Source organism: Phoenix dactylifera, chromosome 3, assembly GCF_051530095.1.
Source record: "Phoenix dactylifera cultivar Ajwa chromosome 3, Ajwa_hap1_PhDact_Kaust_v1.1, whole genome shotgun sequence".
Lineage (NCBI taxonomy): Eukaryota > Viridiplantae > Streptophyta > Magnoliopsida > Arecales > Arecaceae > Phoenix > Phoenix dactylifera.
This window is the reverse complement of record NC_143192.1, coordinates 49,877,734-49,891,782: the sequence shown is the minus strand read 5'-3', so window position 1 is coordinate 49,891,782 and position 14,049 is coordinate 49,877,734. Positions and strand designations below refer to the sequence as shown.

At 42.9% G+C, this 14,049-nt stretch overlaps 1 protein-coding gene across 1 annotated transcript; it reads left to right on the top strand.

Annotated features, from left to right (window-relative positions):
- The first annotated feature begins 4,016 nt into the window (after positions 1–4,016).
- On the top strand, positions 4,017–8,921 carry LOC103711783 (non-specific phospholipase C4-like). The gene is made up of 4 exons (XM_008798061.6): positions 4,017–4,916; positions 6,957–7,363; positions 7,957–8,127; positions 8,369–8,921. The coding sequence occupies exons 1-4, from the start codon at positions 4,276–4,278 to the stop codon at positions 8,710–8,712; spliced, it is 1,563 nt and encodes a 520-aa protein (XP_008796283.4). The 5' UTR covers positions 4,017–4,275; the 3' UTR covers positions 8,713–8,921.
- Positions 8,922–14,049: the final 5,128 nt, after the last annotated feature.

Here is a 14,049-nt window from a genome sequence, read left to right as displayed (position 1 = left end):
TATTTAGATCAATAGTCTCCCTTTGGGAATCATTTTGGACAAAATCTAATTCTATAGGTTCGTCTTCAAAGTCTTCTTCATAGTCTTCTATATTTGGTTCATAGACTTCTTCAACATATTCGACCTCTTGGCTCCTAACTTCTGGTTCAGTAATCAGGTAGGTCCTAATAGGACATTGGGATGCTATGTGGTCGAATTGTTGACACATTGAGCATTGGGTTTGGTGCCCAAGAGAATGGGGAAGGGTTACAGGTGGTGCAACCAAACCGATTTTAGGTTGGGCTGCAACAGGGGTTGGCGGTGTAGGGGTCCTAGAATTTTGCCTGAGCTCACGGATCTCTTGTGTGAATTCTTTGTATCCAGTCCGTATGGCAACAATCTGTTCCTTAATATACCTCAAAATGTCGGAATTCATGGTAGTTACAGGGGTTTTAGGTTGACTGAAATAGTACTCCATGTCACTACACGTTGACATGCAATGATGACACTAGGTGATGATGTGAAATGCAGTGTCACTAATGAAACCCTAATAACTATGATGTAGGACCAAATTTGATGCAGGACAACCTACTAATGCAATCTACTATGATTTCAGAAATCAGCAAGTCTCCACAATAATAACTTAAAATTTAAAGGTTGCTGATTTTTACTTCGGTTATTCAGAATTAAGGATTAAGATTATTCAATTTAAGAAATTAGATTGCAATCAAGTAGTACAGTTGTTCTGATCCTAAATCAATCTGATCGAATAATGTTGAGAAACGTCCTGTTACTAGGGTGTGCTAATTTAATGTCAAGATTTAAAGGGTAAGAGGACGGGTTCGGAAGTGAAAGGTTCAATGTTCTGAATTATAACAGCAATATAAGTTTTCAAAATGTGGCTATCATGCAAGAGAACTAGAACATAATTAAATGAACAAGCCCAAGAAAAGTAGAAACCTTATTACCTGTCGTGACGTAGGCGACCAGGATGTGTGCTTGTGGGCTGGGCGACGATCGGTGCGCGGTTGTAGCCGATGGACCCTTTCAATTGGCTTCTATTTGGATCTGATCACAGCACCTTGGCTAGTCTGCTGGGCTTGTAAAATGGAGGAGAGTGGACCTGCTGAGTTCGTGAGATGGGATCAGGCCTCAGTAGTGAGGGCCTGCTGGCTTGGGCCTGTGAGGAGGCAGTGGGTGGCCCGGCCCAAAAGGGGCCTATCTGGGGTCGATGGAGAGGTGCTCGGGTGAGTTGCAATGGGCGAAGAAGAAAGGGATGAGGGCCAGGGGAAAGGGAGGGCGGCGAGCTGTGGGTGAGGAAGCGGTGGTGAGTGGTGGAGGGGTGCGGCAGTGGTGCAAAAGATGGGGAGAGGAACACGGCGGGGCAGTCGGACCGTGAGGAGGAGAGGGCGGCGGAAGGAGGGCGGCGGGCGGCCTGTGGAGTCGGCCAGTGGTGAGGAAAATGGGAGGGGATGTACGATGAGGCCGTCGGCGTCAGCTCGGGCCCCGGCGGGATGGTAGCGTCGGCTCGGGCCCTGGCGGGATGGTGGCGTTGGCTCGGGCACCGGCGGCTCGGGCGGTGGACGACGGAGGAGAAGGAGGGGCTCGGAGGCGACGGCGCTCGGCGAGGGGGAAGCACCGTGAGGGAGCGGCGGCACCTCGGCGGTTCGGCGAAGACGGCGGCGGAGGAGTCACGACGACGGCAGCGGCGGCGGGGCGACGACAACAGCGGCGGGCAGACGATCGGGGAAGATGAACAGGTACCCTTTCTTTTTTTTTTCTTTTTTTTTTTCTTTTTTTTTTCTTGTGAACCCTTTCGGGTTCGGATTATCGGATTCGGGTTTTTAGAACGCAACCCGCTCCGATACCCGTTAACGACAGCACGTGCAATTCACGTGCATGGTTTTTTTTTTCTTTTTCTTTTTCTTTTTTTTTTTTTTAGGACCCGGGTTACCGGGTTGTGGGTTAACGGGTTGAGAACTTACCCGTTACCCTGATTCTTTCTTCAACCTCCCGACGAATTCGGGAGGGCGTCGATCTTCGCGGCGGCGGCTGCGGGCGGGGCGGAGGTCGCGGCCGCGGCTCGGCGGCTACGGTGGCAGCCGATCTCGGGTTTCCCGGCGGCGGTCTTCTCTGTGGGCCCGATGCAGGCGGTTGGCGGCAGACGCGGGCGGCTCGGGTTGTAGCGGCGGAGGGAGGCGTTAGGGCGGCGACGGAGAGGGAGAGCGGTGTCCCACTCCCGGATCTGGCCACGGACGGCGGCCACAGGGGTCGCGGCCGAAAACTTCCTCCGTCAGGACCGTTGCCGCACGGTTGACACCAGGACGGCGGGTTTCCGTGGGGTCACGGTGACCTCCGGCAGCGAATCAAAGTGGCGGTGCTGGTGTTGTCGGCGGCGAGGGGTAGAAGCGGTGGCCGCGAGCGTGGTGACGGGTGGCCACGGGAACAGGGTACTGCAAAGGGTTTTTTTTTTTTTTTTTTTTGCTCTGGTGAAAACACAGACCGAGAGAGAGGGAGGGTCGGATGCGGATGGGCGGCGATCTGGGCCTTCACAGACTCAGCGGTGATTTTTTTTTTTTTTTTTTTTGAGCAGACTGACAGAGGGAAAGGCCCTGTTCTCCTTGAAGCACCGTGAGAACCAATGGAAAAGGAAGGCTGTTGTTGGATCGGGGCTTTGGCAGCAGGGGCAAAACCAGCCTTGCTCTGATACCAAGTTGATGCCGCACAAGTGTGGGGAAAGAGGAGAAGAAGGAAGAACAAGAGAGGGAAAAGGAAGAAGAGGTTGTAGAGACGCAGGAAGAATAGAGGAGGAGAGGAGAAAAAGAGAAAAAAAAGAACGTAGGGGGAAAGAAATTCCAAATCACTTCATTAAACCCTAATCATGAAAATAGTTCCCTATATATAGGGCCCAAATACACAATTTGCATAAACCCCCTTACACAGAAATAAATCCTAATAAACCCACAAATAACACAAATAAGCCCTAAAATGCAAATAAGCCCAGAAATAAAATAAACCACAAATAAATACCTAAATGCAAATAAACCCAGAAATAAAATAAAATAAATATGCAAATAAATGCGTCTGGCTCAATCCGGAGGCTTAGGATCATCTGGATGAAGGGCTCTGATGTCCCCATCAATGACTCTAATGACCTAAGTCATATCAAATTTTCGATCGGTACCGGACCCTAACCGGAAAACTCTAAACCAAACCCAATCTAAATAAGGCTGCATCTGGTTGGAATTTTGTAGGAGGGTTATTTTTTGCTGCCCCTCCTCAATGTAGTCCAAATTTCAAATATAACCAAGAGTACAAGGAGAAGCAACTTGCATGTGCATCTCCAAGATATCAGAATACCAAGTTCTATTTAAAGGCGATCTTCTGATCTCTACTATTCTGGGATTCTGCAAATCCAAACTTTCTAACATCCGTAAAACCTCCCCATGCTACCACCTCGTAATTGCTCTCATTTTAGGATGAGAAGGTCTCAAGTTTGGATGTCTCTTAAAATATATGTTGCTAACTATTGCATTTATCCCAACTTTAGCAAGAATGGAGCCAACACATACCTCAAGTTAGAGAATTTGATATAGGCAAGAAAGATACCATCATGGTACTGGCGGGCAATCTTCCATACGACATCCCCGTCTTCCTCTCAAATTCGATCTGCAAACGTGTCTAATTTTTATGATCGTTGCAGGAACTTCCTTGCATTTGCATTGAAAGCGGATCCGAAAATCTTGCATTTCGAGCGCGCTCTATTGAATTCCATCCTCCGTATCAAACCTGCGCGTTTTCCGCACCAGAGCGGCGCCCCTTCTCCCTCTTTTTTATTCGTTCTGGTCGCCACGTGTCAGCATCTCCTATCCATACCTCCAGCGTGAACGTTTTCTAATCTTCGTTGACATTTTTATAGGATTTTCATAGGTCATAAGACATTGGACGCAACGCTTTCCTCGTCCTCAATTGGTCAGTGAGTTCCAACTGGCTTGAAGTCCGGATTCTTACGATCACTACGGGGACGAGACACCAACACCATACTTCCCACATCCAATTGTTCCCCGTTCCCGACCAATGCTTACGCCGTCCTTGGTTTCTTGCCCATTTCGTCTTTCCCTTTGAAAGTTTATCCACGAATATTCCTCCCTCGTTTCCCAATCCACGAAACCTCCTCCTCCTCCTCTTCCCTCTCGCTCTCTAGCTTTAAAACTCCCAACCCACTCTCTTCTTCCCACCAATCTCCTCTTCCTAAGACAAAAGGAAAAGCGAAGGGGAAAAAGAGAGAGCCAAAGAATGCCGGCCGAGAGCTTGGCCCAGGGGGGCCAGATCAAGACGGTGGTGGTGCTGGTCCAGGAGAACCGGTCGTTCGACCACATACTGGGCTGGATGAAGTCCCTCAACCCGGAGATCGACGGCGTTACCGGCCAAGAGTCCAACCCCCTCTCCACCACCGATCCCAACTCCCCCGTCATCCACTTCGGCGACCGGTCCGAGTACGTCGTCCCGGACCCGGGCCACTCCATCCAGGCCATCTACGAGCAGGTCTACGGAATCCCCTTCTCCGCCGGCGAGACCCCCATCACGCCGCCCTGGGTGGCAGCGCCGCCCATGAACGGGTTCGTGCAGGAGGCGGAGAGGGAGAAGGAGGGGATGTCGGAGACGGTGATGAACGGGTACAAGCCGGGTGCGGTGCCAGTGTACGAGGAGCTGGTGCGAGAGTTCGCGGTGTGCAACCGCTGGTTCGCGTCGATGCCGTCGTCGACGCAGCCGAACCGGCTGTTCGTGCACTCGGCGACGTCGCACGGGCTGACGAGCAACGACACGAAGAAGCTGGTGGAGGGGCTGCCCCAGAAGACCATCTTCGACTCGCTCCACGAGGCCGGCTACTCCTTCGGCATCTACTACCAGTACCCGCCCTCCACTCTCTTCTACAGGTGCGTTCCCCCTCTCTATATCCCTCCCCTTCTTCTCTTTCTCCGAGTGCTTTAGATCTACAGTAGAGGGGGCAGACCTGGCCTCTGGTCTGTGGCCGGGGCCCCCCAGGAGTCCTGCCATCATTTCAGTAATTTTTGGAATATCAAGAGGACGGTGAAACAGTTAGTGGAAAGGCTGCATTAGGAAACGGGAAACAGAAACAAATGAACTTGTTAAGAAGGTTGGAGATATACAAATATGTCCGGCTAGATATTAACACTATAAGGAAAAGGCACGACGCATCGCATAAATTGGCGAAATCCATGAGATCGGTTTGATCCATTAATCCAACTCTCTCATGTAAAGAGATTGCAAGATATATTTATTGGCAGTGGGACGTAGGTTGTGTCTTGTGGTATGAGCACCAACTAAAAATAAGTTCCTCTGTTCTGCATGGCGTGAAAAAGTGGTGTCCGAAAATTTTTTGATAATAAATCTGGGCCTCTGTTTTTTCTTACATAAATCAAAATTTCTACATAAAATATTAAGATTTGTGCCTAAAATGTTCACTAAGTTAGTCAAAATAAGGATTGATACAATGAAAGAAAAAGGATCGAATAACAACTCGTAGACTGATTTAGTACTCATCATAAAAAATAGCAATAAGGAATAAAACAAAGATGACAGCATGGATGAAAATTCTTCATCTCCCTCCAAGGATCTAAACCTCTCCAGGACCTGTTTATTAACTCACGATATCTATGAACTATTAGGGATAAGGTTAGACAAGTAGATGAGACATTATCTGACTCTTGTGAATTCATATTTTGATGATCAGGTGTTGTGTCTTGACAGATCATATATTCAAATATGTGAGATGCAGGATAAGTTGCAATGAATCATCCATGTCGGATTTCGTATGATTAGGGCTGTATCGGCATGACGCATATACGACAGGCGTTTCCTATACGACAGGTGTTTCCTATTGCCCTCGTTTCCCCTTGGCTGTACGCATAAGAACTCGTTACCTGTCCACGAGCTGGTTCTGGCACCCCATGCGAGCCCTCCCAGATACTATTCGCTGACAGGCTAAAAGCTGTGCTCCTCAGTGGCATCGATGGAAGTTTGTCCATCGTAACACCAGCCGTCCGGAGCCTTGCTATTCTCTCGAATTGTCAGGAAACGAGAGGGGATCCGTCCCAATCAAAATGGTCGGAACTCGGAAGCGTACCGCCAAATGTGGGCAAGTGGGAATAGCAAATGTCAATCCCTTCAAATTATACATGAAGGGTTCGGGTTGCATCTTTAGCAAAAGAATAGTCATCATTGGATCGCATTCTGCACAGATCTCAAAGTACTCCGAAGTCATTCTTTTGCTATCCGTGTGGATCTCAAATGGATCATTGCTCGGTTTTTTTTCACACAAAAGATACGTTCGCTGTCCATATATGAAACATTATCGGTTATCTTTCACATCATGCTCAATTATTTACCCAAAGCACATACATGGTAAAATAAGTTAAATGGAAAGCAGAATTTGTCAAAGAATATATATAGGATATACTTGTCTATAGAAAAGGAATTGGGGTCAATGATCCCTAATGCATCCATAAAAAATCCATACACATTTAACGCATGCAAATGCAGTATATAGATGAAAGTTATATTGGAAACATATTTCATAGATTGCATCCATTTCCTTGTAGTGCTAACCATCAAACACACGAGCCATGGGATACACGTCACTTTTATAACAGGCTCCAAACTGTTCTAATTCATCTTCCTTTGGAGAATCTTAAACTTGTTTCATTCCATTAATAACCTATGTGACCATTATGTAAGTTTTTTATAATCCTTGGAGAGTTTGTTCACAAGGGAGAAGGTTCGCTACCATGACTAACTCATACCACAGGTAACATGAATGGAAGGAATCGTTGCTCGGTGAGGTAGAATTGGTTGGTCAGAATTAACTACTCAACCATGCATCAATTCATTACTCAGCTCACTTGAAACCACCAAGTACTTTTATTCCTCACTAACTGGAATTTTGTTGGTGGCAGGAACCTGAGGCAATTAAAATACATTGGCAACTTCCATGGATTTGATCTGGACTTCAAGAGGCACTGCAAGGAAGGGAAGCTGCCCAACTATGTCGTCATCGAGCAACGTTACTTCGACCTCAAAATCCTGCCTGGGAATGACGATCACCCCTCCCATGATGTCTCAGAGGGGCAGAAGTTGGTGAAGGAGGTCTACGAGGCATTACGATCTAGTCCTCAGTGGAGAGAAATCTTGTTCATAGTAACCTATGATGAGCATGGGGGCTTCTATGACCATGTCCCAACCCCTGTAGGGGTTCCAAGCCCTGATGACATTGTGGGTCCTGAACCCTTCTACTTCAAGTTTGATCGCCTTGGTGTCCGTGTCCCAACCATATTTATTTCCCCATGGATCGAACCTGGAACAGGTAAACAACAGCTGATTTCATCCTGAAATATAGACTCTGGCGTGCTGTTCCAACTCTTACTATCACACCCTAATAAGCTTAATAATTCAAGCTAAAAGAAAAACCATTACGTTTCACATCATACATACCATCATAGTAAACTAATAATGTATGGCACACCTTCCTGAAAAAGAAGGGGGAAGAAATGGTGATGCCAAATGATTAGTTTTACATGACTTGAAGGTTGTGTGTGTGTGTGTGTGTGTGTGATTTGTAAGTAAATAAAAATGGCATGATTTCATTATTTTTTTTTTCTGAGGAATATCACTAGATTTTTATGTAGAAGTGCTAAAATGGTAACAATTTGGTAAAATCTTCTTTTTTCACCTATACGTACGAGACAATAAATTTTACATAGCTATATGTACCAATTCAGTATCTCCTTTTTATGCAGTCCTATTTTATGATTCCATGCCATTCAACTCTTCCAGTCAATAGAACTGTATTTTTTCTTCGAAAATGGGAAACAAAAGACTGCCGGCAGACAATTGAAACCTAGCTTTACATTTAACCAGAACTCTACTACTAAGTTCTAGTTGTTATTGTGGTTGCAGTGGTTCATAGGCCATTAGGGCCATATCCTTCATCAGAGTTTGAGCATTCTTCCATTCCTGCAACTGTGAAGAAAATTTTCAATCTGAAGGAATTCTTGACCAAACGTGATGCATGGGCTGGCACATTTGAAAGTGTTCTCACACGGACAACTCCAAGAACAGATTGCCCAGGTTAACAAATCACTACACTCCTTTTCTTTTCCTTGATTAAAGTATGTTGGGAAATTCTATCATACTTGCATTTAATTTTATATACTCAAAATAGGTCATCAAGTAGCGATTTATACCCAAAAAAGGATTTTTTTTAGATTTTGGTTTATTCGAGGCGTTGCCGAGTTAGATCGAGTTGTCACCGAGTCGAACCATATCGCAGCAAGCCTGTAACATGTTTTTTTTTTTCTTGGGATCTCAGAAGTCTTGCCTGAACCTAAGAAGATGAGAACAACTGAAGCTGCAGAGCATGCAAAGCTATCAGAGTTTCAGCAAGAGTTGGTGCAGCTGGGAGCCGCACTAAATGGTGATTGCACGAAAGAAATTTACCCCCACAAACTGGTCGAGGGAATGACGGTTGCAGAGGGTGCTCAGTATGTTCGTGATGCCTTCAAGACATTCTTAGAGGAATGCGAGAATTGCAGGAAGAAGGGGAAAGGAGATTCACATATTGTAGTCGTGGAGCCTGCAATGGAGCCAGTGGTACAGAAGAAGAAATCATTTGCTCAAAAGATGTTCGCTTGTTTGGTGTGCAACCAGTCCTAGCCTGGTCATCTGTAGTTCAGTTCAAATTGATTAATCTATTTGGATGGTTTGTAAATAAAAAACGGTAAAATTGTTGATCGAATGGTCAATTGACTCACTAGTCACCATTGAATCATTGATAGCATGTCATGTTTATATGCAACAAGTTTTTTCGTTGTATAGCTTCATAACAATAAAAGATGAAGTGCAAAAAGTTTTATCTTGTATCATCACATGACTCTGTTAGTGAATACAAAATTGTAGAAAGAGAAAAAGGAAGAAGAAAAGGGAGAACAGAAGATATTCAGTAAATATGGCCTCCATAGACTACTGTATCCTTAATGAGCGGTCGTACGTATGACATATACAGTGGTATGCTATATGTGGGCTGGAAAAATCCTAGTGATGTCACCAGGCCAATTATTTGAACAATAATTTTACATCCATTTTACCTACCGCTAGGATGAAACTTCCATGATTCATGAGGCTAATTCCATGCTCTCTTTCTACATGCACCCATTTGTAAGAAAAACATGGCTTAGTACTTTTAGACTGTCAAAAAATATAAGTGTGCCCAACAAGTTAAGTAGACTATATATTGAGGACTCAATTGGTTAGTGGAAATAATTTTTTTTACTAAAATGTTTTTTCTGAAAAAATAGTTTTGGCATATTTGGTTGATCATGTAAAAACGGTAAATTGCAGAGTGGGTCATGTTTGGTTGACCATCTACTTTTTCTAGAAAAGTTTTATGAAATATCTATTATATCCTTAATAAAGAAAAAGATTTTATTTATAGGTTTTGACAGCTTAAGAATACTTTTGAAACAAAAAGAACTCCAAATTTCAATCAGTGGGATAGTAGATTTTTTATATCCTCCATGGATTTTTTTTCCTATGAAACATGAGAATGTTACTTTTTCATTTCTTTTCTTCGAAAACTCCAACCAAATAAGAAGTATTTTTTTTGTTTTTCCATCAACCAAATAGTCAATTTTAAAGACCACACAATAGCACGTATCTAGTAGGATAGTAATTACGGGTATTGATCCATAGGGATTGGGGTACAGTTGTTTTTCTTAAAAAAATAAAATATTTAAAAGGAAGAGTTTGTGAAGAAAAACTAAACTTAGAAATTTAATAAAGCAAAATGCAATTAAAAGGATAGCAGTTTGAGGGAAACCTAGGGCAAGGAATTCACCACTAACATCGGAACAAGAGTTATTTGTATTTTAATTTATTCTTGGATTAACATGCAAATTGGCTACAAGCCTAAAAAGCATTCGAATAAAATTTCACAAAAGTAATTTAGGCATAATCCATCTTCAGTTGGTATGCAATGTCTACCCTAAACTAATGCGGTAGCACACCACATCTTCCTTAAGCATGGACTATCTTATATTTACCTAGTGATCATGAAGAACAATTGTATAAACGTCATATTTAAAATCACAGAAATTAAATATGAGATGAAATAAAATATTCATTAGAAGCAAAATAAGGTTTATACAACTCTAAGAATAGAAATCAAAATATAAAACCCTTGGCCCTTTGCTAGGGCTACATCCGGCCCTAGAGAGAAGATCAGCCTTCCATGGAGTGGTAGACGGCAGCAGCAGCACAGCAGCAGGCTTCCATCTTCATATAAAATTTTTTTCCTTCCATCCCACTCTTTCTATTCCCAAAATATCACAAAGTATTCTCTCCCTCTCCTTTCTCTCTTTTTTTTATTTTTTTTCGTGGGAACTTGGCTTCTCCCCTGTTCTCCGAGGATGCTCCCCCGAAAGAGAAGAACTCCTCTTTATATAGGCTCTCCCCCTCCCTCCTCTGATTCCTCACATGGGTAGAAGGATAAGCTTGAATGCCGTGAAGCTCGGGAGGATGAAGCCGAGGAAGCTAGAGAGCTGATCCGGGCGTTGGAAGAAGTTAATCTTCGAAGCTTGATGTGTTGATTGCTGGTCCTTTGAAGTTCGCCAAACGGCTGGATTGGTTTGTTGAAGTCAGCTTAATCCTCGGTTGCAGGGGATGGCGTGGACGACAGGTTGAGCTTACAGCCGAGATGGAGATGCGGGAGGCTTGAAATCGGTGGATATGGCTGAAAACAGAGGATCTTTTGGAACGAATTTGATAGACTGGTTCTCATGGAATGTTGAGATTATTGAAGTCGGGAAGTTGTTTGGATGGATTCGGAAGATTAAGCTGTTGAGAATGGAAGAAACGGCCGAAGCTTGGTGGTTCTGTTCTGCTGAAAGAAGGGATGTAATCCGAAATGATGGAGTTGGGATAAGGATGCTTTCGTTGGGAAGAAGATGATGAGGCTGATTCGGAATAGGGGATTGGTTGGAATTGGTTTCGAAACAGGGGAATTTGGAAGAGGATTTGCTGGCTGGGATGTTGTGGATGAAGCTCACGAACGTGGTTTTGTTGTGGGAGACAGGAGTTAGGAGTTTGGTTGAACGAGATGAAATCTAAGATGATGCGGACGGGAGGAAGATGCAGGGGATTTAGGTTTCATCCCGCCTAGCTATAGGATAAGCTTGATCCGGTTGTTGGAACAAGGACGTTGGGAAGAACATGGACGTTGAAACAGGGGAGTTGAAGAAGAAATGGTTAAGATACGGCTGGGAGGATATCCTGCTGGATTGCGGAAGATGGATGGAGTTCATCCGATTGGGAATCAGGGGAGAAGCTGGGATTTATTCCGAAGAAGAGATAAGGATGCTGGGAGATTAAGCTAGGGGCTCGTTTGGTTCGCGGGAAGTATTTTCCCTCCTAGAAATATGATGATTCCTGAAAATCAGATTCCTAGGAAGAGGATACCTAGGAAAGTACTTTTGGCATGTTTGGTTAACCATGGGAAAGTGACAAATTTCCAAAGTGCTAATATTTGGTTAACCATCCACTTTCCTAGGAACCCATGTCCACTTGTGTATAATTCCTATTATGCCCTTAATAAAAATTAGGTCTTTAATGCCTTTTTAATGCTTCTTTAATGCTGAAGGGTCTTTTTGGAAAAAAATAAAAAAGGAGTGATTCCCACCTCATGGGAAAATAACTTTCCCATGTTTCTCATGGGAAAGACTTTCCCATGAAATGTGGGAATCATATTCCCATGGGAATACAACTTTCCCATCTCTCTCCTTTGAAAACTCCAACCAAACAAGAGGCATTTCATTACTTTTCCGTTGACCACACTTTCCCCCCTCCTTTTCCTGCGAACCAAACGAGCCCTAGAAGAAAAGGATGGCTTGGTTCTGTTCTTTGAACATGGGAGGGAGAGTGACGTGGAAGCTTAATTTCTAAGCACTTAAAGGGTGACGTGGACATGGGTTCAGTTGCAAACGCGACCTGCACAAATTAGTTCAGACATCATCTCAATTAGTTCGACTCGATCTGCACATATTAGACTTGACCAATAAAATCAAGCAAACTCGAATTATTTTTAATAATGCCATGATAAAGGGGAACACATTTTCTTATGTTAAATTCACTAAATATATGAATTAAAATAATGATAAGTGCTATGAATAAGATATTAATTTATGTATTATTTAGCACTTATCAATCAACCATATTTTTTTTTTCTCTAAACCAAACGGGTTCTAAATATTTTTTTGGAGGATCAACTCTTTACAATCCTACAATATTCCATAATTTTTTTTTTTAGAAAACGGAAAGGGGTTTACTAAACACCACCCTAGTGTTGGTGAAATTTGGATATTAGTGCCCTTTTCTTTTAAGATAATGACAAAGGGTTTGTGAAGCAAGATGCACATTCAAATTCAAAACAAGTGGTACCAAATTCTGGTAAACTCACCAACCCATATGGTACCCTCGCATATGGCCATTCTAAGAATTTATGGCTCCCTTCCATGTTTAAGTACTTAATACCAAGAAGTTGTGCGGGCATCTATCTCTGCAAGGTTACTTGAATTTAACAAGAAATACTTCAATTGACTGCACCTCTCCCACCTCGCAATGCGCAACCAGAACCTAGATTCAAATGGCACTCAATGGCATCGCCATTGTATTTCTTCAACAAAAAAGAAAAAAAAAATCATAGATTTACACGTACGATGCATTACCGGTATTTTTAAAATTGTTGACCAATCTATTAAAATGAGAGGTCTAGAAGGAGGGATTGGTAATTTTTGATCTGGCTTGTTAATTTGACTCATAAACAACCAGTTTTAAATATGCTCTAGTGGGACAAAAATGGATAGATTCAGATCATAAACAGATTAACTCGTCTAGATCTATTTATTAGATAGATTAGATTCTAGTTTAAACCTTGGACCTATTTAATCTATTTTAATTTTAATAACAGGATTGACTCATGATCCGACCTTTTTAATCTATTTAAAATCTGTTTAACATATTTAAAATTTATTTAAGCTATGTATAATCAACTTAACATGTCTCTGTCATATTTAACTCGATTTACTTAACATATTTAATCTATTTAAGTTTTCAAAACTCTATTTAATATGTTTAATCTGTTTAACCTGATTATATATATTTAATAAATACGTTATGCAGATTAGGATAGATAACTTATTTTCTAAACAACATAAATATAAATTTAATTTTTATTTTATTTAATAAATAAATAAATTTTTGATCGGGCTTGCCTGAATTACAACCCCTGTTTATCCCTACTTTTTTTTGCCTTCTTTGAGCTTATTTTCAATTTCATAAATATTGTTGCGCAAATTATCAATATAATTGTTGCCAATTTTTTTTAATCCAGTAGAGCCTTCAAGATCGCGCTGGTTGTTCTCGTTCTTGTTTTGTATGTATCTAACGGCCGCCCTAACAATCATGATCCCAATCAAGAAAAGTAATATTATTTTTACTGAAATGACAAATAAATTCAATATTTTAGCGTATTAATGGTGCTTGAAATTTGAGATGGCTCTCACATAAAAAGAAAGAGACATCTTAATTATGTGAATATCAGTCACTTGTTTAAAAAATAGGAAAAGGTATCGAGATCCTCTCTCGTCGGGAGTAAACTGGAAGGGTTGGTCTGATCAATGTATGACTGGATGGCCATGATCGTATGGAGCCCACATAGTACATGCAGTGTACCGCGCATGTATCGTGTGCATCCCACCGAATCATGGCCATGATTGGGTTCAGCGGGCCTTCTCGATCACAACCGGTCAAGCTGCAGGACTAGATCGAGTTGATGATTTATTGATCGGGAACCGGCGGTATCTTTCGCGCGGAAGAATGATTGACCTTCCTTTGCGCGATTGCACCGTCGGATCACCTACCGAACGGATCGCAAAGCGCTCCGAAGTCTCCGTCGGCACGGCTAAAGCGACAGCCCTCCCCGCAGTCTGAGACACGCAA

What these genes read in the sequence shown, in the direction of transcription:
- LOC103711783 (XM_008798061.6), top strand. Translation starts at nt 4,276, where the DNA reads ATGCCGGCCGAGAGCTTGGCCCAGGGGGGCCAGATCAAGACGGTGGTG. An exon ending in ATGGATCGAACCTGGAACAG is followed by an intron (nt 7,364 to 7,956) that starts GTAAACAACAGC and finishes TTGTGGTTGCAG; the next exon opens with TGGTTCATAGGCCATTAGGG. An exon ending in TCCAAGAACAGATTGCCCAG is followed by an intron (nt 8,128 to 8,368) that starts GTTAACAAATCA and finishes TTGGGATCTCAG; the next exon opens with AAGTCTTGCCTGAACCTAAG.